At 49.1% G+C, this 24,473-nt stretch overlaps 10 protein-coding genes across 10 annotated transcripts; 5 read left to right on the top strand and 5 right to left on the bottom strand.

Moving 5' to 3' along the window:
• Positions 1 to 915: 915 nt before the first annotated feature.
• K444DRAFT_658897 (uncharacterized protein) lies at positions 916 to 3,163 on the top strand (the record flags this gene model as incomplete). Its single annotated transcript, XM_024886307.1, has 3 exons — positions 916 to 1,516; positions 1,602 to 2,316; positions 2,374 to 3,163. The coding sequence occupies 3 exons, from the start codon at positions 916 to 918 to the stop codon at positions 3,161 to 3,163; spliced, it is 2,106 nt and encodes a 701-aa protein (XP_024743514.1).
• Positions 3,164 to 3,598: 435 nt separating this feature from the next.
• On the bottom strand, positions 3,599 to 5,048 carry K444DRAFT_639707 (phosphoglycerate mutase-like protein; the record flags this gene model as incomplete). Its single annotated transcript, XM_024884405.1, has 5 exons — positions 3,599 to 3,711; positions 3,742 to 3,944; positions 4,003 to 4,289; positions 4,448 to 4,591; positions 4,647 to 5,048. The coding sequence occupies 5 exons, from the start codon at positions 5,046 to 5,048 to the stop codon at positions 3,599 to 3,601; spliced, it is 1,149 nt and encodes a 382-aa protein (XP_024743513.1).
• Positions 5,049 to 7,957: 2,909 nt separating this feature from the next.
• K444DRAFT_606922 (uncharacterized protein) lies at positions 7,958 to 9,611 on the top strand (the record flags this gene model as incomplete). The annotated part of the gene is made up of 1 exon (XM_024879074.1): positions 7,958 to 9,611. A coding segment is annotated over exon 1 (1,375 nt), but the record flags the coding sequence as incomplete, so codon positions are not given.
• A 1,501-nt stretch (positions 9,612 to 11,112) lies between these two features.
• On the bottom strand, positions 11,113 to 11,690 carry K444DRAFT_606921 (uncharacterized protein). Its single transcript, XM_024879073.1, has 2 exons — positions 11,492 to 11,690; positions 11,113 to 11,418 (listed from the first exon to the last, which is right to left on the bottom strand). The coding sequence occupies exons 1-2, from the start codon at positions 11,592 to 11,594 to the stop codon at positions 11,360 to 11,362; spliced, it is 162 nt and encodes a 53-aa protein (XP_024743511.1). The 5' UTR covers positions 11,595 to 11,690; the 3' UTR covers positions 11,113 to 11,359.
• Positions 11,691 to 12,049: 359 nt separating this feature from the next.
• K444DRAFT_551733 (uncharacterized protein) lies at positions 12,050 to 14,004 on the bottom strand. Its single transcript, XM_024876558.1, has 3 exons — positions 13,959 to 14,004; positions 13,285 to 13,736; positions 12,050 to 13,231 (listed from the first exon to the last, which is right to left on the bottom strand). Exons 1-3 carry the CDS (start codon positions 13,989 to 13,991, stop codon positions 12,304 to 12,306), a joined length of 1,413 nt encoding a protein of 470 aa, XP_024743510.1. The 5' UTR covers positions 13,992 to 14,004; the 3' UTR covers positions 12,050 to 12,303.
• Positions 14,005 to 15,831: 1,827 nt separating this feature from the next.
• K444DRAFT_516973 (carbohydrate esterase family 1 protein) lies at positions 15,832 to 16,674 on the bottom strand (the record flags this gene model as incomplete). Its single annotated transcript, XM_024873728.1, has 2 exons — positions 15,832 to 16,069; positions 16,130 to 16,674. 2 exons carry the CDS (start codon positions 16,672 to 16,674, stop codon positions 15,832 to 15,834), a joined length of 783 nt encoding a protein of 260 aa, XP_024743509.1.
• A 1,016-nt stretch (positions 16,675 to 17,690) lies between these two features.
• On the top strand, positions 17,691 to 18,913 carry K444DRAFT_121855 (uncharacterized protein). Its single transcript, XM_024870395.1, has one exon. The coding sequence runs from the start codon at positions 17,886 to 17,888 to the stop codon at positions 18,516 to 18,518; it is 633 nt and encodes a 210-aa protein (XP_024743508.1). The 5' UTR covers positions 17,691 to 17,885; the 3' UTR covers positions 18,519 to 18,913.
• K444DRAFT_624097 (Tautomerase/MIF) lies at positions 18,881 to 19,985 on the top strand (the record flags this gene model as incomplete). Its single annotated transcript, XM_024882355.1, has 2 exons — positions 18,881 to 19,315; positions 19,365 to 19,985. 2 exons carry the CDS (start codon positions 18,881 to 18,883, stop codon positions 19,983 to 19,985), a joined length of 1,056 nt encoding a protein of 351 aa, XP_024743507.1.
• A 1,899-nt stretch (positions 19,986 to 21,884) lies between these two features.
• K444DRAFT_517095 (uncharacterized protein) lies at positions 21,885 to 23,169 on the top strand (the record flags this gene model as incomplete). The annotated part of the gene is made up of 3 exons (XM_024873743.1): positions 21,885 to 22,114; positions 22,162 to 22,263; positions 22,311 to 23,169. The coding sequence occupies 3 exons, from the start codon at positions 21,885 to 21,887 to the stop codon at positions 23,167 to 23,169; spliced, it is 1,191 nt and encodes a 396-aa protein (XP_024743506.1).
• A 239-nt stretch (positions 23,170 to 23,408) lies between these two features.
• On the bottom strand, positions 23,409 to 23,849 carry K444DRAFT_121770 (uncharacterized protein). Its single transcript, XM_024870394.1, has one exon. It carries the CDS (start codon positions 23,662 to 23,664, stop codon positions 23,443 to 23,445), a length of 222 nt encoding a protein of 73 aa, XP_024743505.1. The 5' UTR covers positions 23,665 to 23,849; the 3' UTR covers positions 23,409 to 23,442.
• Between the last annotated feature and the right edge of the window lie 624 nt (positions 23,850 to 24,473).

Raw genomic sequence — 24,473 nt, 5'->3', positions numbered from 1 at the left:
GGTTTCTCTCTGGTTGGCTAATCCGACAGGTTGCATTCCCGCCTGCACGTTCTTTATACCGCCCCACCCCATATCACGCCAATAACCTCGGAAATCTCAGAGCCCCGTGCCACTGCCGTATTTGCTGTCCCATAAACACGGTCACTGTTAACGCTTATGCAAGGCAAAGCTGAAGTCCGTCTTGTGGCTATCATGTAACTTTCACCTTTGCTGCTCAGTCTTCCAGGAGCTCGAAGACGGCAGCGACCAACTCCAATTGATGCTCAGCGTTTCCTGCAAGTTTTCTGTTTCCTCAATAGTGTCAAGTCTTCTTTGTTGATCCCGTCATCCTCGCTCTGAACTGTTTGTGGCTGACAAGCTTTCTTGATTACACGACTCGCTTCGGTGTTTAGAGTGAGGTTTGGAAATAGGGGCGGCGCCCGGGCCACAACACCAAGAGCCTTCGATACAACTTCCTCAATACCAATCCTCAATAGCTATCACAACCTAGGACATCAATTCCAACTTGCCGTCAAATCTATTCTGCGTTCGCTTGTTCGTCATTCACTATAATCGCCTTTTGAAGTTCGAAGCAGTGCCCTCGCCCTAATCATGTGCCGCAAGCGACAGTTGACAATGGGTAAATTTCGAGCGACTCCGACAATACTAAAGCGCCTACTCCGAGCTACTAAAGTCGACACATGTGGACATCTTTGTCCCAGTGGAAAAATTTTCCTTCCTTCCTCTTTACCTTCTTTCTACGTCTTGGTCCTCCCCACAACCACATCCTCGACTTGCGTCCTGCGTTGCACATAGAGTTCTTGCTCTTAGCAACGTTCTCCTGACTTATTGCCATCCACTTTTGCTCACAGATCTTCACACAAACGCTTTGATCTCACGTCGACTTCACATTGCCAGATCGCTGCAGCCTTCAAGATGGCGGACGTGGCGGACGTGGCAGACGTGGTCGACATCATGCCAGACTTGGTAAACCATGCCAGCAGGATATTCATGTGTTTGTTCTGCTTTCTGGGGATTATTCTACCTCTGCCAACTTTCCGTACCTACTACAATGGCAGAGGTGCTCTCACCTTCTCTGGCTGCAACATGATCGCGCTCAACTGCCTCCTCTGCCTTCAATACCTTATCAATGCTATTATTTGGCCCACCCAGGACATCAACAATTGGTGGGATGGCACGGGACTTTGCGACATACAGGCTCCTCTTAAGTACCCCTTCACTCTGTCTCTGGCATTGTCACTCTGGCGCTTCCTGAACGCTCTTGCAAATGCAGTCAGCGGTCAGCGTCAATTCGGACTATCGAACGCTGAGCAGCGAAGACAATTATTGAAGGAGGCACTGTACTGCTGGCTCGTTCCGCTGGTCCAGATCCCTCTTAGCTACCTCGTCCGGAAAGGTCGCTTTGCGGTAGTCCCGGTAATGGGCTGCGGGGACCTCTTAGATGATTCCTGGCTCAAGTTCTTGATCATCACGGTCTGGTGTCCCCTCGTAATGCTTCTGACTTCCTATTCAGCCGGTAAGTTTTCCAGTCCCACGCCTTTTCTCCAAGAACGCGAAATGTGTCTATTATATGAATTGTGAGCTGACCGTTTTGTCTCAAGTTCGTGTTGTCGTCCGTGTCCTCAAGCACCGTCGAGATATCAGCGGTATCCTAGTCAGTAACGGATCGAAAATTCGAGATCGAATGTTCCTCAGAATGGTCACCATTTCAATTGTGGTGTTGCTAAGTTACATCCCCGTCCAAGGCGCCTTTTTCCTCAACGCAATATCCTCGGGCGTCACGCGCTATAGTTTGTTCGACAACTACTCCGACGGTTGGAATCAACCAGACAAGGTAACCCTAGCTGATTACGGCGGCCAGATGAGTCAATACATTGGTTGGACTTCCGCGGCCTGGAACCTCGTGTTCTTTCTTTTCTTTGGTTTTCAACGCGAGTCAGTTATCGAAACTCGTAAGATGCTCGCCACATTGGGATTTGGCAAATTCTGGCCGTCTCTTACCCGACCTCTTCAACCTAGGTGCGGTACTGCTTCCTCGAACAGAACCCTGCTACAAAGCAACCGTCTCACAAGTTGGATGTTTGATCCTGTCACTTTACGGTTCGACCCTTTCGGTAATTTGTTGACTTGGCTCGCAACCAGCCCAAGACTGGACAAGTGGGCAGCTGGCACTCCTGGCAAGTTTATGCAATGGGCCGAAGGAGCTATGGCTTCTACGTCGAAGTGGTTCCGACGTTGCTTGCAATGGAATTGGTCTAGCCGCCGATCTATCAGCAATAACCAAGCTACGACTGTCGTTGGCGAAGGCCTCGAGTTGTAAGTCTCCTCATACCATATGTTCTCTTGACAGCAACTAACCAAAAACCCTATTAGAGCCGGAAAGAATGCTTCTCAAACCACCTTTGATTCTGCCACTACCGCCGATTTCTCTTTTTATGGCTCAACCAGCACGCTGTTTAACGGCCGGTTCCTATATCCCACCTCCTCTGCCGGCTCCACTAGTTCAATTACTTCGTCGCCGCTCCGGAATGAGGTGAGACATGGGGATATACTCGAACAGACGTCGACGCAACCAACGAATACTGCTTTCCGTCGTGTTGGCCCTACTGGTCTGTTCTCCACCTTCTTCCGTACTCAGCCCAACTTGCCAGCGAATCCCTTCTCTCGTCGATCAACAGCCAATCGAACAGTTGCACCACTTCCGAATGAATTCAGCATCCCCCGTGAACAGAGCTTCCATAGTTTCAAATCACAGTCGTCAGCATGGTTATATCCTCGTCCAGACCTTGTCGCTACCCGTTTCTGGACTGGCAATGCATCTGAGACTGTCTGTGCCACTCCCGCTTTTTCGAACTCTGGTACTTCGTTCGCTGGTCCCTCTTCTTCCCCTGGATACTTTGCTTACGCTTCTTCTGTTACTACTGAGCCGGCCATCCCACTTGGTATTCCGTCTTCTTCAACTTCCGACGCTGCTTCCGATTTTGCTTCCGCCACTCGCGCTGCCCCTTTCGACACTCGTCATCCGTCCATTGAGCTCGACGACTTCGTCGGATCCGAAGCTCACGCCTTTGGCCCTGAGCACTCTGGTGATGACTATGATGCTGATGACTTTACCGCTTCTGGCTCAGGCTGGAAGGGTAAGGGAAAGGCAAGCGATGCTTGATCTCCACTTGGCTGATTTCTGGATCTCACAACTGGCATTTGGTTGTTGCGCGTGAGACTGGATATCAACGCTTCTGCATCTTCGACCCCACCACCACCTGTACCATTTCGATTTTTCTTCATTGTTGGAGTCGTTCGGATACCATTCTCTGCAATGCAGTATTCGAAATCCGCCTACTGCGAAGCGCCCTTCGAGCGACAAATCGATTTCCTTGTTTCCTTTTTTCTCGACCTTCCGATCCGATCACGACATTGTGGGACTGTGGCAGAGATGATGATGACCTGCTACCGTCGCGAACTCCTGGTACATTCAATGGTTGGAGAGTTTTATGGTGGCTTTCTGAGGAAGATGCGTGTAATTAATGAATAAATAAAAGTCTGCATGACGATTCTTGAGAGTGCTGCGTGATTTCGTTCAACTCTGTACTGCCTCTATTCACGAGTTGTAGATACCAAACGCATCAGTGCTGTTCAAGTAATCTACTTGACATGTATCCCCATACTCCTCAACCGTCTCCGCCCTGCCAGCCAACCATCCCATCAAGTCTCCTGCAGAGCAGCTCTATCCAGGCCCATCACTGCACCCATAAAGACTTTGCGGACTATCGCTAACTAGCACCCTCCAATATTCCAGACTCTCATACCCAAAACTATCACGGCTCATCTCCTCGATCACTACATTCGTCAGAAATTGCAAAACATTCGAGCCCTTCCATGCTCTTCTGTGATTTATGGTATTAAGTGGCATTGTGCCGTTGATATTATTAGCGCCAGAGAAAGCGCTGTTATTAAAAAGCCCCAGGGCAGGGCGGGAGTTCGCGGTGCGTGAAAGAGATATACAGATCTTGATCGCTGCTTGCGTTTGACGAGGAATTCTGGGAGCTAGAATGGGTATTGAAGGTGGCGTTTGCACAAGGGAAGGCGATGGTCCCGGAGGTGGGGGAGCCGTACCCTGTGTTGTAGTGGCATTGAATGTCGTTTGTGTATTCTAAGCCGAGCCATTCGTTAGGCGTGAGCAGGGAGAGAAAGCAGAATGGCGAGCTACCGCAGAGGAGGGAGATAGCGTAGGTGTCTGTTAGTGTGGAGTTGTAGGATGGGGCGGAGGCGTAGAAGCGTGCTATCACTTGCTTGGTATATATATATTCAAAAATTCCTATACGTAAATCAGTGCCTGGTCTCTGTTTGAGAGAGAGAGAGAGAGAGAGGGTATTTACCATGGACTGGTCACTCCCAGCAGAAGCGCTATATGCAGGACAGCACTCATACGGCGTCAATTAATTGACACCCTCTTCCCCCCCTCCGAGATCTGCAAAACCTGCATATCTGACTTATCATCCGTAAGTCCAGCCGCCAAGCTCTTCGCACTCTTAACCGCCCTTTTCGCAATTGACGTCCAGATATTCTTCGGTGTTCTCAATCCCTGATATTGCTGCTCAATATCCACACCCAGTTTTGTAGCCTCCAGCTTCCCGGGTCTTGTCTACATCCCCTGCTCCGCAATTGATCGGATCCGTCCATGTCAAGAGGAAGGAGAGGGCGGGGATATAAGACGAGTCAATGGTTGTGTTCGAAAGTTTTTGGACGAAAGGTGAGATGTAGGTTTCGTAGTCGAAGTCGTTGGCGTAGACGGCGGCGTGGCGGATGAGGTAGGCTGCACGCGTTATATTCCAGCCTTGGGGAGGGGAGGGTTTGGGTGGGGGATCGAACGCGTCGAAGAAAGGGGCAACGCCGGCGAGGTGTTCGAGGGGGTTGAAGTGGTAGGAGTCACGGGAGAGGGAAATAGTATTTACTGTGAGGAGTGCAATAGAGAAGAGAGGAAAGGAGGAATATATAGCGAAAGGTTTATTTACACGACTGTTTATAAATACCTGAACATTTTTGCACATCAAAGTTGTTACAACTGTGGTTGGTTAAGGCACAAAGTGGTCTTGTATGGATGAAGCCTAGAGCTTGAAGCCGTCCAAAGCATGTTGTCAGCTAAGCAGGGCCAAAAGCAGCCGCACGTGATATGGTCAACCCTCGGACTGAGTTAGAAGGATTGGTTAGATGGCAGAACTAAGATATACTTCTACTTTGGCATTGTTGGCATGTCGATCAAACTGGGTCCAGTACAGATGGTTGTGGAGTGAGTTGTATTTAGTCAAAACTGTTCTTGTTGCCAAGACTCGGTTAACCCCTTTTCGCCCCTGACGCCCTTCGAGGCATCGATGAGGACATGTTTCAATCTTAGCAAGCCAACACGCAAACCTGTGATCAATAAGGTAGTAAGTAGTAATTAAGGAGCCTGCAAAGAAATTTTCCTTTCACATAACTTTTATACAAGGTCAACCAGCCGCTCAACCGCTTCGCTAAACCCTTTCTCAATGTCCTTGCCAAAAAGCCTCTCCTATGCCGACTCTCTCGAAACGATTTTTGTCCACACTTCTCACAAAAAGAACCCAAAATGCAGTGGAATGGATATCAAAGCTTCCTAGACTATATCCGAAAGGGATATCGTGAATTTGGAAGACATGTAAGGGGTGGCTGATTTGCCACTCACGAAAGGCATCATCTTCTTGAAATTCCGGATGCTCGAATGAGGCCTAACCGATTGGTTTAGTTAGAGCTATGGGCGAGCAAACCCTACACTAGTGATTTTGTCGGGGTTTTGAGCGTTAGCTAGTTGCTGATGCTACGATATCCTGGTCCACTATTCTAGCAAACCTATCATCACACTTAATAGATTGAAGTCGGCACTTGATAACCATTTTAACTGCAGAAATACCCAAACTAAAGATTATTGATTACTTGCTATGTTGTTCCTCAAATGCTGAGGATATTAGCACACAGTACAGTTCACTATTGCCCTGCCAAGAAGGACCTACTAGATGTCGAGAGCTGACGTGTCCTTGGTTGTCCGCAGTACGCAAACGAATTACCTCGCAGAGCAAGCTCAATTTGTGCTTTCTGGGGCCCATCTGTCCCCTGTCATAAGTGATGCCCAGGACCAAGTTGGGAAACCTGTAACTCTTGATCCGCAGAAGCCCGGGAGGCAATTTTGTTCCCAGAGCAGACCATGGAATATCTCCCACAACCAAATACCAGCAACGCAGCTGCCGCTAAAGTTGATATGCGTGGAGTCCCATTGAGCTAACGACATCTGTGGCCGCATATCTAAGTACCATTCGGTAGCTTCTTGACTTTTGATAGGTTGACCTGCGTGGTAAGGACATATTTAATTGCTTCCAAGATCTCGGATGCCACTCTTGATATAGCAACAACTCGATCCTTGGTCTTATTCGGCGTTGTGCCTGAGTAAACAGATACAAGATTATACCAGAGCTCCCACACACCAAGAATGGACGACTTATTAAAGCTAATCGACCTCTTCAGCATCGACTCTGGAGGCGTCTCCTTCAGTTTTCGTCTGGAATCTATATTTTCGAGTTTGTCATCAGAAACTTTCCCGGATCGACACTGCATGAGTAGCCCAAAAGGCGTAGCACAGAGGATACCGCGGCTGAGAGCCCATTCCTGGAATACCCACGCTCGTGTGAGCAGCTCGCTGTTGGAGACAGTGTCCCGATAGTTGTGGAATACACTGTCTTTGAGAATTGGATAAATGCAGAAGTGGCCGAAGCTACGGCTACCAGGGCCAGGGTTCGGGTGAAATGGGAGTTGTGCTATGGGGGTCTCGCTGGGTGAGCCCCGATCGGGAAACAAGCTAAGCCCCTCGCCGCAGTTCACTGCCACAATAGTCAGAGTAGCTCCTTGCTAGTAGCCCGATATCTTCAGAGCCTCTATTTCCAAGTCTCCCCCCTCATCGCCCGTTATTTGGGGTATCGATTAGTAATATTATTTGGGGGGGAAGGGGGTGTCGATTAGGGGTGTCGACCTTAAGAGAGCCTGAAAATTTAGCGATTAAGCACCTGGAACTTTTGCCTCGTGCGCAATAATTATCTAGGCTCTCTTATACTCCAAAACTAAAGCAAGCTCTTATATATAAATTTCCTTATAACTAATAAGAAATCTGATTCGAGAGAAAGGCTTAAGCATATATAAATAATGAATTAGGCATTATTAAAACTCTAAAATTTATTAATACTCCTACTCGATACTTGGGGGGGGGGGAGGGGGCAGGCGGGGGGAAATGCCGAGCGCTAAGCCAAAAAAAGATTTTGCCATCGACACCGGGGGGTCGTTTTAGTTTTTCCCCGGCGGTGGGGCAAGCCTTCGCCTCGCTACCAGTCACCGGGCTACAAACTATTAAAGCCCTTTCAAAATGTTGTAGGGTTTGGTACGTCTTTCTTCTTCAGAGCCTCAGACTTCTACATCAAGAGAATACATCGATCCATAGCGCGCGCCTGATCTAGCTTTGATAAGGAAACATTCCGGCATGGAAGATACGGAGAGCATATTTTGTAGGCTCCTGAGCGCAAAACAGGCTGGGAACGAGTCCAGGAACGACAAGATATCCTCACAAGCCATGTCTCCATTGTCCCGCAATGAAATTGTCCAAATACCGGCGAATGGAACATCCGGGTTTACGTATGACCCGCTGGATGAATCGGTGGATAGTATTCGACTTCTATCATTTGAAGAAGGCTACGATGGTCATGACATTATACGATGCAACCTGGTTCACAAGACGTTTCGGGAAAGGCCTGTATATTTTGCTCTTTCGTATACCTGGGGGCAAGCGACGGATAAGACACTTACGGTCTTCGTCAATGGGAAGACTTTCAATGTCCGTGAGAATCTATTCAGTGCGTTGAAAACTATCGCCTCACCATTATTCCCTCACGACGACAAGGATCAGCCATGCACGTTGCTCTGGATCGATGCAATTTGCATAAATCAACAGGACCCTCTTGAACGAAGTAAGCAAGTTAACATTATGGATTTTGTCTATACTCGAGCTTCGTATGTTCTGGTCTGGCTTGCATCTGAGGTACCAACCGGGACTCCGAATGTTCGCTTCGACAACAAACACGAACAATCATGGTCTGGCGACGACGTCAAGAAGTTTTGCATATGGGTCTCGTCCAATCCCTATTGGAAAAGGCTCTGGGTTATCCAAGAATTCGTACTCGCAGCGGGCTTGAAAATTTGTATTGGGAATAATATATGGACCTTCGAAAAGTTTTTGAGCCTAATGGGCATTAGGGTTATATTCGACTTTACCCTGCAGGAGAAGAGGGTAGAGAGTCTCAGACGAGTATACCAATTCAATGGACAGTACGAGTACATCGTACAGCTGGTTAGAGAAAGGTTCGAACGGCACAAGCGGTCGAGTCGACTTGAGTCCGTGCTGAAAAAGTTCCAGTATGCACAGTGCCAAGACCGGCGAGACAAGATTTTTGGCTTCCTTGGCATTGCTAACGATTGCCACGATGGCTCTCTCCAAGCCGACTATACCAAGCCAATGTCCGAAGTCTTTGCTGACGTTCTTTGCCATTTCTGTCGATCGGGCAACCTTCAAAGCAGTGTGCTAAATGCTGTGGACATCCAAACGCGCCTAATCCAACATAGCCGATTCATCGGCAAGTTGGTCGGAGGAGACAACTGGGCGACCTTGGCTAGTGGAGGCAATAGCAAATATGAGATTCAAGTCAGAGGGGCTCACTGTGGGGAAATTCTTCACATAGGCCCAACCTACGAAGACATGGTTTCTTCCGCAGCTGCCAACAAAAATTGGACTGCCAGTTTCGATACACACTACCAAAATCCAGGAAGTAGTGAGAGGATAAGGATAGCAAACCAGAAGTATGTATCTGTTATGATCAAAGATATGGATCAGGAGAGGCTCGCAAGAGTTCAAGCATTCCGCTTACAGCCTTGCTATGCACGAATCTTTCGAGAGTGGCCAAGCCTGTTTACTAGCAACAAAGACAACTGGACCTATCGAGAAAGACGTTCTAGCGGTTGTACAACACCTTGCAGCAATATTTCGAAACCCCTGCCGAAACCAAAAATGTTTCTCGGTAGTGATCTTGTCTTAGGTTTGGCACCTGGAGAAGCTCAAGTAGGAGATGTCATCTGCCGCTTTGTGAACACGGATATCACTGCACTCCTCCGAAAGGAAGGCTATTTTGGGTCTTATCGACTCATTGGCAGGATCGAAGTAAATCACATTCCGTTGCTAGAAAATCTGGGACCAGTGGGATATATGGATATACCGAATGTCAACGCCTGGTTAAACTACGGTGGTCTACCTAATGGCACGCATTTCATACTTAAGTTGGATCTGGAAACGCTTGTGCTCTTGATAAGATAAAGCAGCCCTTCTCACCTTCCTAATAAAAACAGATCTCGTGTAGGGGAGGATTCAGGTTAAACAACCAGCTGTTATTGCTATTGCTTTCTTTCCTGTGAGTGCAGCATAATATGGGTCGTCGTAGGGGTTCGCAAGGCTCAATTCTCAATCACTCTAACCTGCCTGTCTAAATAATTCCATTATTGCACTTCGGCTGAAAATTCAAAATTCAAAATTCTCCATTCGTACCAGCCCTGGAAAGACGCAAGGTTTTGGCATACCAGACTTCTTCACGGTCATATTGAAATTTCGGGAATGCATACGGATCAACTGCTTAGCTAGATGATTAGGCAAATAGCAGCACATTGAAGCAACCGCCCTAAAGCCGACCCACAGTGTCTACCGACTGTCTCTCTTAATATTGTATTGCATTTGCAATGCTGAGACCATCAGTAGTCATCCCAAGAGCCGCCTTGCCGACTCCTAAAGCAACCAAGGAAGCACTACCGGTTTCAGGGGCTGCAGATATGCCAGCGATACTTATTATGCCAGTAAGTATACCTGCAGCCCTAGTAGTAATCCCCAAGTTCGAAATAGTATATGCGGCCGAGGGCGGGGCTGGTGCAAAGTCACTTTAAAAGAAGTTGATCTTGGACCAAGTAGTATGGTCTAGGCTAATATATAACACAATGGCCGCACTTTGAGGGTATTTGGCGTCTCCGTATAGCACTAGGAGCCCGTTCTGGCTCCTCTGAATCCTTCTCGCCAGGAGTTGACGCTCTCGATAGCCGCCCGACCGGAGATGAGCATATACAGGTAAGACGGGCGAGTAGAGGCGAGGCGATGGAGTACGCACAAGATGGCTGGTGAGGACTAGTGAGGATTAGCGTAATATAATAATAAAAACACTAGCACACAAAAACGCAAATGGCGATCTCGTTATACCTGTCGTTAATACTTTTTTTCGATTGGCTAGACATAATAAGCAATATTGGCGACGATATGGTTGAGAAAACTTTAGCTCTCGCTAACGTTCTTACTATGGGTCGGTACCGGTCCCGTAGAGACAAGCTAGGGGCGGTAATTGGGGCGGTAATTGGGGCGCTGATTGGGGCGCTGATTGGGGCGTTTCTCCATGAGTTCACCCAGATAGCATAAGATGGCCCGGTCCATCCGAGATTAATGGAATATATGTACTTTAATCTTGATAATTCGTGACAAGAGTTTGAAGTATGGAGCGAGAAGAGAATTATATATGCTTTAATGTTGATGTCGAACAGGTGTCTTTTCTTGAGCGACTCTGGAACTTTCGGCGTTGCTCTGGAGTTTGCGCTTAAAGGAGATATCTTAAGCATTGCCTTTGGGTGCTTGACCCCACTTGTTCTCCGATCTTGTAAAAGCTACTACACGATAGTTGGGAATGCGTGTGTTCACGGCTTTATGCACAGTGAGACGATTAAACTTCTTGAGAAAGGGGAGTTGAAAGTCGAGCAATTCGAGGTCCACTGAAAACGTGAATGGGACGCAGGAAGCGAACCTGAAGGCGAATCCAAATACCAAGACTTTACTTACCCTTCTCACGACTGTGTGTGACAGAGGAAAAGTGATAAGGAGAGCGTCTTGAGTGGCCTGCATGACTCCAAGAAAGGAGGGTGTCACCTTGCTGAAGGTGGCTTTCTTCCCAAGGTGCTGTATGATGTAGAAATTTGGTGACTCGACCTCTCTAAAGCCAGCCTTATATTCTTCTCTCATCATTTGTACACGCATCCAACACTCCGAACGAGAATGCGAATTCCGTACCAGTCAGGGAGAACAATTGCTTCTTTCTTATATCTAGCCTTCCACCGAATGAAGTCTCCCGTGCCAGCCAGGCTAACCATCGCTTCTCCTCAATGTGTCTATGTCCCGAATATGTGGTCGTCTCGCCTGATCGAATTCGCTTTTCCAACTTCCTTCGAAGGACTAACCCTTCTTAATAGCCCACACAATAGCCCCTCCAACTCCGAAGACAGATACAAAAACTAATTCACAGTGAGTCTATGACTTGGAGAAATGGAAAACAGAAGGACTGATCCGGACCGGACGATAACTTACCAACTAGAAATGCCTCCACTATCGAGTGTCCCGGCACGCCTCGTTGGAATATAACGCTCGCCTCGGCCAGCCCCTGGATGATTCGTGGATCGAGAGCGGGCATTTCTAAAACAACAATAATGTTTTGGCAAAGTCTTGATAGAAAGAGAGAGAGAGAGAGAGAGTGGAAGCAGAAACCGTCCTGCAGTCTGCGGTTTCCGTAATGACTGGAGAAGTTGAGCTGCTGTGAACGAGGGAGGAGTAGTTCTAATGGTTTACATCAAGCATTTGAATGTTTCATTGTCGCTTAACCAGCCAATTCCCCATGGGCCTTCTGTCTGGGCACGAGATACTCGGTACTGTAACTGTTTGAGCCCGGGCAATGTTTCGTCTTGGCGACCGCTTTCTGCACCAGAAATCGGCCCATGCCCCAACATATCATTCGATTTTAGTTTCATCACGAAATCGCAACCAACGTGAATACATTTTCAGTAGCAGAACGTTGCATTCTGTGCCGAGGCTGTGTCGGGCATGGCACGACCAAGGAGCGCCGCTGATGTCTAAAACTCAAAGTGATTTGCTCCTCGAGATTAAATACCAACCACAGAGGTCGCGATGCGGCCCTCAACAGACACAAATCAACACAAAAATTTATTTACTATTTTGTCCTTGTCTCAACCAGTCATTTGGTGCTGTGACCGAGCATTCTTGCACTACATCAACTTCTCTTAATTTGCAAACTAGATCCGGACACCTAACGCCATTCAGTGCATCCCGCATTATTTTCTCCAGCCCAACTACACTCCATCTTTCTCCACCCATCCACTCAACACTCACAACCCCTGCTTAATCTTCAACCTCACAATACTATCCCTCTCCCAAAGTAACCGTCCCACAACCCCCGCCGGACCAGCTAACATGCCCCACCCCACAACCTTAACCCCCAACTTCCTCCACTCCCTCCTCCCCTCTTCACCACCACCCCTTCTCTTCTCCCCTGTAAGCAGCTCCCGATAAATAGGCAAACTCGTATTCGGATCCACAATCGCCTTTTCCGTCGTCGCGTTGCGGTAAAGCAACACTGCCCAGAGGATGAATGCCGAGGATGCGATGTAGATATCGTATTGCAGGAATGTCTGGACTCCTTGTGCCAGCCCTGAGGCTTTTTGGTTCGGGAATGGCAACTGAGGGATGAAAATGGTAGATGGTGTTTGGTTTAGGAGAGTGAGGAAGGGAGAGGATGTGAATGGATCAAGAGGGGAAAGCGATGGGAGCAGAGTGGCAGGGAAGAGTGCAAGGACGAGGACTGGCAGGTGTGTTAGAGTGCAGAGTGTGAGTACGAAGCGGTAGATGTGCTTTGTGTTGTGGAGGTAGGATGTCCCGAGCGGTGTTGGTGGGCGGGAATGCGGGTCTATGGGGAAGAAATAGAGAGTCAGGCGGTTGGTGGTAGAATGGACGATGCGGTGGATTAGAACGGTAAGGAGCGGGAATGCTTGCCAGAGAGCGAGGAGGCGTTGGTGTGTTTCTGGCGTGAAGAATTCGGGCGAGGGGAGAGCCATGAGGATGGAGGGGAGCAGGTAGCTGAGTGTTATTGAGATGGGCAGGATTTTTAAGTCGAGGGAGGAGACTAGAAGCACACTGCTGGCATGTGCTCCGGGGAAGGGCTTCGAGACTGGTGAGGTGAGGAGGTGGGCGAAGAGCCAGAGGGGTGCGGTGATGGTGAGGGTGACGTTCTGCATGATGAGGCCGACGAGTCCGATACTGTTGTCATCAGTCTCCATTTGTCTTATCAAAGCCATCAGAATGTAACTCACAAGCTAACAGCCTTCCCCTTATTCCCCATCCTCATACTCTCCATTACCATCAGCGTCCACACTGCACCAAACTGCCCAAGTCCCCAGATGGCAAATAGGTTCAGCGCAGGATTCTTGACATCTACCACAGGCGCAAAGAATGCAACCAGAACAGCTAACTGGCGATCCAAAGCTTTGAGGCCCGTATACTGCATCAAGAGTGGGTCTTCCGTCCCAGGAAATCTCGGATTATCGTGACCAAGGAGCGCGATCAGGGTGTCGAACGTGCCATTGCTCGCTCCCAGTGACCAAGTCCCATATCCTCCGAGGAGTGATATTAGCGGTAGAAGCGTTAAGACGATTGTGCGGAATGAGAGTCGCCACCATGCTACCGGTGTGTAGCCCGTAAGATACGTCGTCGAGCTCGTCGACGAAATTTTAGAAACGCCGGACGCGACGGAGGAAACGACAGACTGGCTGATGTGTTAGCTTTCTTTATCCCACCACAAAATTATACATACCTGAAGACCCATCGCGAAAGCAAAAGAATGGAACAGAGAAACGACGGACAGTACATGTAGCCAGCAGGCGTGAAAAGGTCTCGTGAAGGAAATAAGGTCAAACCTCAGCACTCAAAGGAAGGAAGACAGATGACAACAGCTGAACGGATCATAAAATGAAAAACATTTCCTTACCTCCGTGTCGGGGCCTGATTCATCTGAGTCCATATTTACATATTTGTTTGCTTGAATTGGGAAAGGGAAGTGAAGTGTCGTTGCTAGAAATGTGAAATTAGGCGAGCCGAGGCTCGAGCACAGGGATTGGATGAAACTCAACAAGCAAGGGATATTGGCTGGTGATTGAGGACAAGCAACAGGAAAGGGAAATGAAATAATTGACCTGTACCTATTTAAAGTAGCTGCACCATTATGATTGCTTTTCTTGATCTGAGGTAGATCACGTGCTTCACATCGTACGAGCTTGATGAAAAATTGGGGGGCTAAAGAGCGTCACAGAGAGATTAAGCAGGGGTTGTGAGTTATTGGAAAGGGGCTGGATGTGGCGAGAGAGTGGGGTTGTGCTTGGATGACGAGAAGAAGTGAGGAAAGCGCATTGAGTGGCGTTAGAAACCAAACTAGTTTACAAATTGAGAGGAGTTGCTGTATGGATTATTAGACTCATTCTCCTTCATAACAGCATCGAAGTAGATCTTCGTTGCAAAATTTAATTATCAGTTGCCACTAAGGTTCTCTGGTGGCTTTATGTATAGAGAGAGGTTAAAAAGTTATGCGCTAGAGAAGCACTGCAATTTTAGCATGGACCAACTACTCGTTCTTTAAGTGGCTTATATCACTAAATCGATATTTGCACTGCTCACGACTTCCGAACTTTCGAACCATCGCTAATATTTCTGCAGGAAAATTAGGCTCCCCTGATTCGTCGGCTACTAGAAGCAAGAAGTGTTCACACCACTAGGATTATCGAATCACATCTGACGTGGGTCGCAATGCCGGTAAAACTTCGTGCTCTCTGACGGAGAGTCCGCCTGCAGATATAGGCACTACATTTCTAGCGTTCATAAAGACATTTAACCACCAACCATTTAAAAGCTTGCTAGCCCCTCTCTCTTGGCGCTTTGTGCTGTCGGGTACTCTTGTAACTGCAGCTTTCTTAGGTAGCTACTTATTGAAGGCGCCCTGAGCGGGCTTCAACAAGATGAGAGAGCTCACATCATCCCGTGAAATAAAGTCATGATTGCAGGCCTCAAAATGGATATTACTGCGAAATCCTCCTAGGGAAGCCGAATCTTCATTGTCCTGCACGTGACGCATGTAAGAGACACAAACTGTTTGGACTGAGTGTACGCTGGTACACTGGATGTATATATAGAGTGCTTACCCCGCGTGAGCTGGAAAATCAAGCCGTCAACCTCCAAAACATTGCAACACAAACCCGCTCCGTCCGCGTTCAAGGTACAGACCAGGTTATATCATCAACAAAAACCCAAGCGTGAAATTCCTTTCCGGGAATCTACTTACACAGAAGACTGTGTCGTGCCATCATCTCCCAAGATTAAGAATTGCTCATGCAGCTTCGTGTTTCCATGTATTTACGGGTGGGAAAGAAACCTTAAGATATCCACAAAGCTTGACAGCAGCGAAAAATGTGGTAACAAAACCAGACTCGACAAACCAGTCTGGAGTAGGGCGATCTGCGAACAACTTTTCACTTGATGTGGACTTGACAACAGAAAACTCATTGACAACAATGGGAAAAGAATTAGTAGGTTGGTTTGGGAATGATGACGGAAAGTCCTGATCGGGGAAGTGATAAAGGAGGGGAAGCCATATTGGTGGGAAGCAAGATGGGTGGTGGAGGAGGATGGAGGATGGCGGTAATATTTACAAGGGCTCCATCACGGCTAATATATACATCCAAAATTTCTTACTCCGACCACTCCCCTCTAGCTTACCCTGGACTGGTCTTTCCCGGCAACCACAACCCAACCCATCTCAGCTTTCTTCTGTCCGGCCCATCCACAGAGTATAAAAATGAAAATTTCATTTTTTATGCAATTCCGAACCAAGCAAGATCCATCGACTCATGAATCGGAACCGTATGCCCAACTCCCTGGGCCGAGTACCCCACCAATTTGGATCCATCGCCATAGACGATTTGTGTGTAAGCTGGCTGTGGGGTGTTGGTGACGTTCTTGGTGAAAGTGAGGCCGAGGACGTTGGACCACTCCTTCAGCTGCTCGGCGAGATTGGGGTAGTCGAGGGTGGTGTCTGCTGTGCCGTGGAAGCTGTGAAGCAATTACAGTCAGATAAGATAGGGAGTGGAGGGAGGTGGGGGAAGAGCTTACATTTGCATCTTAGGATACATGCCTTTGAAGCCAGGGTAGTAGCTTCGGACGAGATCGCCCCACGCCTGGGCAGTCTTGATGTTGGTTCCACTGGAACATGCGCCGTTCCATCCAGGAGTAGCCATGCCGGCCGTGGCACCCGGGACGAAGAAACATCCGTCAGGAACACCGGAGTAGACTGAACCGGCCTTGATGACGTCTGGGTAGGCGCCTGCAAGCACGTTGGTCATCATGGCTCCCGAGCTGGATCCAGTAGCATAGACTCTGGCTGCGTCTCCTCCATAGTTCTTGACTGCGTAATCGACCATGTTGATGATGGTTTGGCTGTCGCCGCCCCCGCCGTGGGTCAGGGAGGCAGTCGATGCGACATCCCAGCAGCCTCCAGATGAAGGCGAGTTTGGGTAGATGACGATGAAGCCGTGTGTGTCTGCAAGACTTGCATAGTTGCTCCCAGCGAAGTACCTTTGGGCGGTTCCGCTGCAGTAGTGGATAGCCAAAATAATAGGTGCGGGTTTGAGCTGCGTGGTTGGGATATAAACATACATGCCAGCCTTCGTTGGTCCAGCATTGAAGTCAGTGACTTGCTTCAATGAGGAGCCGAGGGCGTTAGCAACACCAGCCAGAGCGGCAGATGCGACGATAATCAAAAAGAAAAGCATAATGGCGGTATACAGATAAATCTAGGGATAGCTGTGAACGAGGAGGAGGCTACACAATGAGAAGCCCTCCATTTGGGGAGCTTCTTCAGATTATATAAAGCTTGGCCAAAAGCCCCACGGTGCAATACCAGCCTAAAAATGAGACATATCAGAAGCACCAGCTCAGTGCCATTTGTCCGTGGCTGTCAGGCTCATGACCGAAATGGCTTTCAAACACAATGGATGATGGTTCAGGATACTTTAGCAGAAACAATTTGCCGAGATCTAGCGTTGCGAACGGAGCGTAATTATTCCAGTCCCGTGGGGTGTTCAACACTTTAACCATCATCGATCAACCTATGAAAGACATGAAACGAAGCAAAGTGTGGGGTTGTTTATATGAAGCAAAGTGAAATTGCGGGGTAGCCGGGGTCGTTGGCGATGCTCGGGGCGAGCGTGCCTGTTTATATTTGCCAAAAGGCCAGGCGAAAAGGAGGAAGCTCTGGGAGACAGGAGAACGACACGCAAACAAGCAGTCCATACATCTTGCAGTAATATCCAAGAATCGCTTGCGGCAACTGCAGACCGAGAAGATACGATTGGGTCCCCACAAGCCCTCCACTCTACTTTCCAGGCGGTTTGACCAACAGATGAACCAAGTTTCAGAAAGGGGAGATAGCGGAAAGAAGTACAGTATACAATTAGCCTGCATATTGCAGAGCCCCATAGCGTGAACTGTCACTTGACCGTCCACTATGCCAACAATCTACATGGCAGATTGAAACATGGATGTAGCGTTTCTGGAAGGGAACGGATGGGCCTAGGAGATACAAGTACTACAACGAACAGTGGCCACCGGACGTCAGACCTTGAGTGTTATATGTCCGCCTGATAATGCGGCTATTTTTTTTGAGTAGCTGAGTTGTCTATATCGAAGGAGTGGGGCGAGGATCAAGGCCGCAGTTTCTTTGCGTGTTGGTGAAGGATGGGAGAATACACGAGCGAGAGCATATAACACCGTATGATTGCCTTCAAGATCAAGTTGCAGTACCAGTAGGTCTTCTTTGCGTCCGAGGAAGAGTGACGTGAGCTTTAAACAAGCGTCGGCCGTCGGCTTGATGATGCAGGAGTCAGGACGTGAAAATAGACTTCGAGACCCAGGCATGATCCCGGACCAATGTAAGATTACTCGCAGTCAGCAAACCATGATTCGCACCGTCTTGAAGGTGTTGCTTCGAACCCCCTGGACCAAGAATAGCTGCAGATGCCAAAGTCCGTCGAGGCACATCGAGGTCTTTGTCGTGTGTGAAGGTTATTGGCACCGTCCAGCCTTGGTCCATTCAGTCAAAGCCACCGCCTGTGGTCGTGCAGGATCATCAGCACTCAGCCGTACAGTAGCAGATCCCCTTCGCCACCCTGCAGCAAACCGAGCTTCGCTGTCGCACGGTCTTGAGTATGCTGGTGATATCGTGGAATCTCCCTGGATCTCACAAAGTGGAAACTTGACGTGCAGAGGAGCAATGTGTTCGGGATTTGCCAGACACCACGACTGCCCAGAGAAGCTTCAGCAGCTGCTTAAATATTGGGTGGCGCCGGGATCGTCAGCAATCGTGTCGGATTCGATCCTTCGCCGGGCTTGCAGCGGCTTGCATCAAGCTTGCGCGCTCACTAACGACGAAGGCGAAGCATCCTGTGCGCCTTCCATGATTCCATCCCGACTCTCTCGACTTGGAACAGCGGCGGGGAGCTGAAGAACGCCCCTTCCTCTGGGAGATGGTGTGTGGCTCTTCGAGGTTCGCGCTGCAAAAGGTATTTCGAGGAGGATGGCGTGTTCTTCTCTCACATTTCTCCAACTCACTTCACTTTGCACAAGATATCCCCCTTCACCTTGCTAATCGCTACAAGCATTCTTGCGACATTCACCTATTGGAGCCTCGCCCTGCGTACATAAACTTTACGACAACGTCGGCGCCATTTTCGCTAGCAATACGAACAGCTCAACCCTGCAGCCCCTCGTGTCTGCTTGCTTTTCCCCTTTTCCCGTCAAATATTCACTTAACTCTCGACAATTGCGGACACCACATCGAGATCTGCTGGTCGTACGACGACCGAAATGCCAGGCTCGGTTCGGACAATCGACACAACCTCTCAAAGATACGACCCTGAGAAGTCCTTACCATCCTCCCCAGAACAGCATCTTCCAGATCCGATAAAGAAGAGAGAGCTCCTCATAGAACTACCACCTTCGCCTGCCGACAGCGATATCGCGATGCGTCACGCAAGCCCGAGGGGGGGAAGCCCGTCAATTACAACAAGCACGTCGGCAACTACGAGGGAGGAGCAACGGATTACTCGAAATATCGACCGTGGCACACCTGGCGACCAGGCAATATTCTCAGATGCGAAGACTCCCGAGCAGAAGCAGATAGCAAAGAGGAAGAGTCAATACTATCAGGATGTATTTTCAGCCCGAGAGTCCAACAGTTCAGCTCGTGAACGGGTCCTCAAGGAATCCCCAATTTTGGCAGATGTGAGAACCAATGTCATTGTATGTTCCCTCGACTCTTATACTTTGTATCTCTGCTAACAATATCTAGATCTCCGATGAGTACACTTTTATTACCGACCTGTCTTACCACCTCTCTACTCGATACCAAAGACCCGAGAATTCTATCGTTGTCACGGTGGCACATTCTTGCTGTATGCTCTTCGGAGGCAACTTCGATCCTGCGTATACCCTTACCATAACCGCCGTAAACTCTCAACTCCAACCTGCCACGAACAAGCGGAATGCAACTTTGCTGGCAAAGGCCATGGAAGAAAGCCTGGGAGTTGCTTCGAATCGAGGAGTGGTTAAGTTCTTGGCTATGTCGGAGGACAACCTGGCGACGGATGGCAAGACTATCACCGGCGAAATCGAGGAGCTGGAGAAGGAAAATGCTGAGAACAACTCGAGTCTACAAAGAAGTTTATCTAAAAGCACGGCGAAGAGCAAGCGGAGACACAGCATGAGGTCCTTGCGAACCTCCAAGAACACTCTCCCAACACACAACGAACACTCCTCTCCCACACCCCCAATGAGCGCTCGCTCGCGCGAGACCCCGCCACTGCCTGCGATCCCGAGCGAGAAGAGTCCTATGGACAAGAGGGCCGAGAAAGCGCAGAAAATGGGACGGAGAAAGAGCTTTATTGCTACGATATTTGGCAAGGCAGGATAATGGCTCAAGTTCATGGTGTATTGGAGGCGATGGACACGTGAGATAGACGACGACGACGACCTGCATTTTGATTTTGCTTCCTTGCACAGCGCGGCGTTAGGGAGCGATTCTACATGCACATTGGGATTGGATAGAGCATGGCATGTCTTTTATGACAAGGTAGTAGATTACGTATAATGTCCTCTCAGATCAGATGGCTCAGGCCCCATCTTAATAGAAGTTCTTCGGACTTCCACTGCACACATCTCGCTTCTCGATTGTGATGCCTTTGTGAAATTACTGTATAACGTGATCGAGGCTTGAGGCTTCAAATACGTGTGACTTGCATCATGCAAGATCTGGTACTGTAACCGGCCTCGGATGATCTCCTGCTGTAGTCTCCCGTTGAAAATGAGATCTGTTAGAGTACAGACTCGATACCATAGATTTCGTGCATAATCTTGTCGATACCCACGAAACCCCCACTGAAGCCTGGACCAAGGTTGACCGCTCTCTCCTCGGTACCCACAATATTAACTATCGAGTCGTTAGACGAATTATTGTTCCTGTGAAGTATAAGACGAATGCTCCCCCATAGAGCACCCAACGTATACATTCGAGACGAAATATGATAATAAGTGGTCCCCTGTGGATGGAGAGCGGGGTTTTCGCCTGTTCCCAGCGACATCAACGCCCCGCGAAAATTCGCGGCAAGGCTATGCAAACCGCAAAACTGAACCACAACTCATCTTTCCCAATCAAAACCTTCACCGCTCCATCCCAACTCCCATCCATCCACCAACCATCACATTCCCCATTCGCAATACTCGCAATTGGCTCCCTAGGCTCGAACAATTGCGATACCGTTGGGCCTGCAAGCATCACTCTGGGCCGGTAGGTGACAGCTCACCCCAGTACCCCGCGATAAGGGGCAACGCAGAGAACAAAGAGAGGAGCTAATGATTCGCACAGGCTGGGAGAGGCGTAGATATCAAATCAAGTAAGAAAGAAAGAGTCGAGTGAGGATGGCCCGAACTCTGACCAGACGCAAATTGCAGACCATGCTAAGAATCGTCCAGCTCCTTCAAAAGCGTGACCAGCCAATCCCGGGATTTACAGTCACTAGCACGATGGAGGTACGTGACCATTATTCTACTTCCAGAACAGAGATCGTCATTCATTTCTACATCTGAATTTGGAGATGGAGGATGGACTTGAGGTTTGCCAGGGGGTCGACATCGAGGACATCCGCATTCCACAGATTTGATCTGGCGGGAGCACAGCATCCCCGGCCAGGAACGGCAGATCGAAATCCTAGACCCTTCTTGCAGTTCCCTCTTTCCAGAAAACGCATGGACGGTGATCCTCTACTGTGCATCGAAGAGAGAGACCTGTATCACCAAGACTCTCTGCTTGATTCGAGATGGATCAGAGTCACCCGAGAGCGCGGAGCCAGTCATTACTGTCCGACGCTGAGTCACTGTACCGACGTCAGTTCAGCGCATGAGCATCGTGTTTTCTGGCCCGCATGTTTCCAGCTGGCGGTATATATCGTCTGGTGAGTGTCAGTCGAGCTACAGAATGGCTGGCATGGAGAGAGGTGCTGGCCTGCGCGTCGCCGAACGACCGAATATCATATTCATGTACCCGACCCCGAGTCCTCGAGATCGGTCGTCAACCGAGACTTTTCACGGACCGACGAGGGTCGCGCAAACAAATCACAAGGAGATTGCCTGTTTCTGTCTCCAAGCTTTGAGGCACGGTGTGGGGGATTTCTGTGCTATCAGCCTTGCGTTTGGCTATCAAAACACCCCACAGTCTCAACCCGTCACTTTCGTGACACGCACAGTTGCGTCAAACATCTACATCTTGCTCCACTACGCGGGTTCCTTGCTTCTTTCGCTACTTGCTACCAACATCATGCCTCTTCTTGAGACCGGCCGTAGGAGGATCAAGCTGGATCGCAGCTACAATGGTCCTCCACGTCAAGGCCCCGTCCGTCATATCAGTCCAGTTCAGCTTACTCTTGAACGTATTCACGAACAGAATCGAGCCAATGTCCAAAGGATTGACCCTGCGAGGGCCCCTGCGCCTGCTCCAGGTGCCGCCGCGAGAGGCAAGCCGAGATTGCTATTGATGGGTCAGCGAAGGTGAGCTTTGCAACCCTTGATATCATGGCGTCACTGACAAGATGCAGAAGCGGAAAGTCGTCCATCTCGAGTGTTGTATTCCATAAGATGCCCCCAAATGAGACACTGTTCCTCGAGTCTACGGCTCGGATCCAGAAGGATTCGATGCAGTGAGCCTCCCAGCCCCTTTTTGTAAGACACATGCTGACAACTCCAGCTCTTTCATGGATTTCCAGGTCTGGGACTTCCCCGGCCAAGTTGACTGGGCAGACCCATCCTTCGACCTCGACGCCATCTTCGGCGAAATTGGAGCCCTGATCTGGGTCATCGACGCCCAAGACGAGTACCTCGAAGCCATCAACCGCCTCAACAGCACCATCCTGAACCTGCAGCCTACCTACCCAAACATCAACATCGAAGTCTTCATCCACAAAGTTGACGGCCTGTCGGACGACTACAAGCTCGACATCCAGCGCGACGTTACGCAGCGTATCCAAGACGAGCTCTCGGATCATGGCGTCGAGAACGCCCCCATCAACTTCCACCTCACCTCCATATACAACCACTCCATCTTCGAAGCCTTCTCCAAAGTCATCCAGAAACTCATCCCGCACCTGCCGTACCTGGAAGCCCTGCTCAATAACTGCTGCCAGAAATCCGGCTTCGAGAAAGCGTATCTCTTCGACGTCCTCTCTAAGATCTACATTGCCACCGATTCCTCCCCCGTCGATATGCCGTCCTATGAGATCTGCAGCGATTACATCGACGTCATTGTCGACATCTCAGAGATATATGGCTGGAATCGCCCGGATGAGTATATCGAGCGTCTTGAAGGCCCGCCGTGGAATAAGAAGCTTGAGCATCAGGTTGCGTGCAAGGATGCGGAGAGCTGCATTGTGCTCACGGATGGTAGGAGACCGATTCTGTTGCGGGAGGTTAATAAGTATCTTGCGCTCGTGGCGGTCGTGAAGGAGGGTGCGTATACTAAGATGCCGGATATTATTGAGAATATTAATGCTACGGTGGGAGGTTTGCTTCAGATTTTCGAGATCACTAGGAGAAGACAGAGGGCTTAAGGGCGAGAGGATATGGTGGGGGTTTGGGATTCGGCGTGGGAAACCATTGAAGACGAGTGGGCATGATACCAGACTGGCGTTATTGGTGTTATTTTGTTTTCCTTTTCTTTACAAAAGTCGTTGATAGAGAAGCCTCCGCCAGGACATCCGGACGGAGCGATCATTGAGAAAATAACTTTGAATGAATGATTTTCAAGTATTCAGAGCCCCTTGCGCCCAGTGGTGATCTATAAATTAGGGCCATATGTCTTCAACACGTCAAAGTCCAGGAGATCAAGATGATACCATGGCGTTATGTGCGGGGGGGTTTTTTTCTTGGGGGAGGGGGGGCTTCGCTGCCGGAGTTTCTGGCTGAAAAATTTGAGGCGTTGTCACTGCCAGCAGGTCGATTGTCGGTATGTTGGTACTGCAACCTGAAGAGCGAACCCAAGTGAGGGTTGGGATGAGATGACAGCAAAATAGAGATTGACAACAAACCCTTCTCATTTCCGGCATCCCACGACCGGGTCCAGACAAATTTGAAGAAACGCCTCCTTCAAACGATTCTCCGGAGTCTTGAGAACAGAGAGTTGAATTTGGCGTGGCATTAGAGGTAGAACACGAAAGTCTGGGGAAGGGGTAGGTGGATCAATTACTAGACGCTAAGTTGAACGTTGAATTTGAAAGCAGGACGGGGAGGGCGGGAGGGCCAGCGGGAGGAAGAGTGGAAGTACGGGTACGTTGGGGACATTGAGGATGATATCGGTGGTAAGGAGGGATGACAGCAAGCTAGGAGTTGACAACAAGAGTTATCTCATCTCACTCTTCCCCGCCATGGACCTGGTGTCTGCTGAGGAAGGTATTACTTAAATTGTTGGTTTAGTTGCTTTAGCTGGAAATTTGTGTTAATATTCACGTGTTACGCTTTACATACACGCAATGTTGGATGATCTCTTCTCCCTTTTGTGTTAGTATTCATTAGTATGGAGGGAAGGGAGGGGTATTTACAGGTAAGTCATTGGTGGTGGGCTAGATACGTCAGTTTGTAAGAGAGAGTTCGATTTCGACATGGACGACTTGCTAAAAAGTTCGGAAATTTGTTTGCAGGTGTGTTTCTTCCTTCCCCAATGCTCTCCTCCCACTTTTCCGTCGGCTTTGTTTTTGCAATTAGAAATATAAAAGAAGAGTCGAACCTAGAAGAGGTCATTATTTGCTACTCCGAAGAAGAAGATGAGTCGGCTGGGGAAGCTCATGACGGCAACTTCGGTGTTAATTTCTATATCTCTTGCCAGGTGCTGAATGTTAGGGTCATGGAAAGAACCAGG

Source organism: Hyaloscypha bicolor, assembly GCF_002865645.1.
Source record: "Hyaloscypha bicolor E unplaced genomic scaffold K444scaffold_13, whole genome shotgun sequence".
Taxonomy (NCBI): Eukaryota; Fungi; Ascomycota; class Leotiomycetes; order Helotiales; family Hyaloscyphaceae; genus Hyaloscypha; species Hyaloscypha bicolor.
The sequence above is the reverse complement of the archived record's forward strand: the minus strand, read 5'-3'. Positions and strand labels throughout refer to the sequence as shown.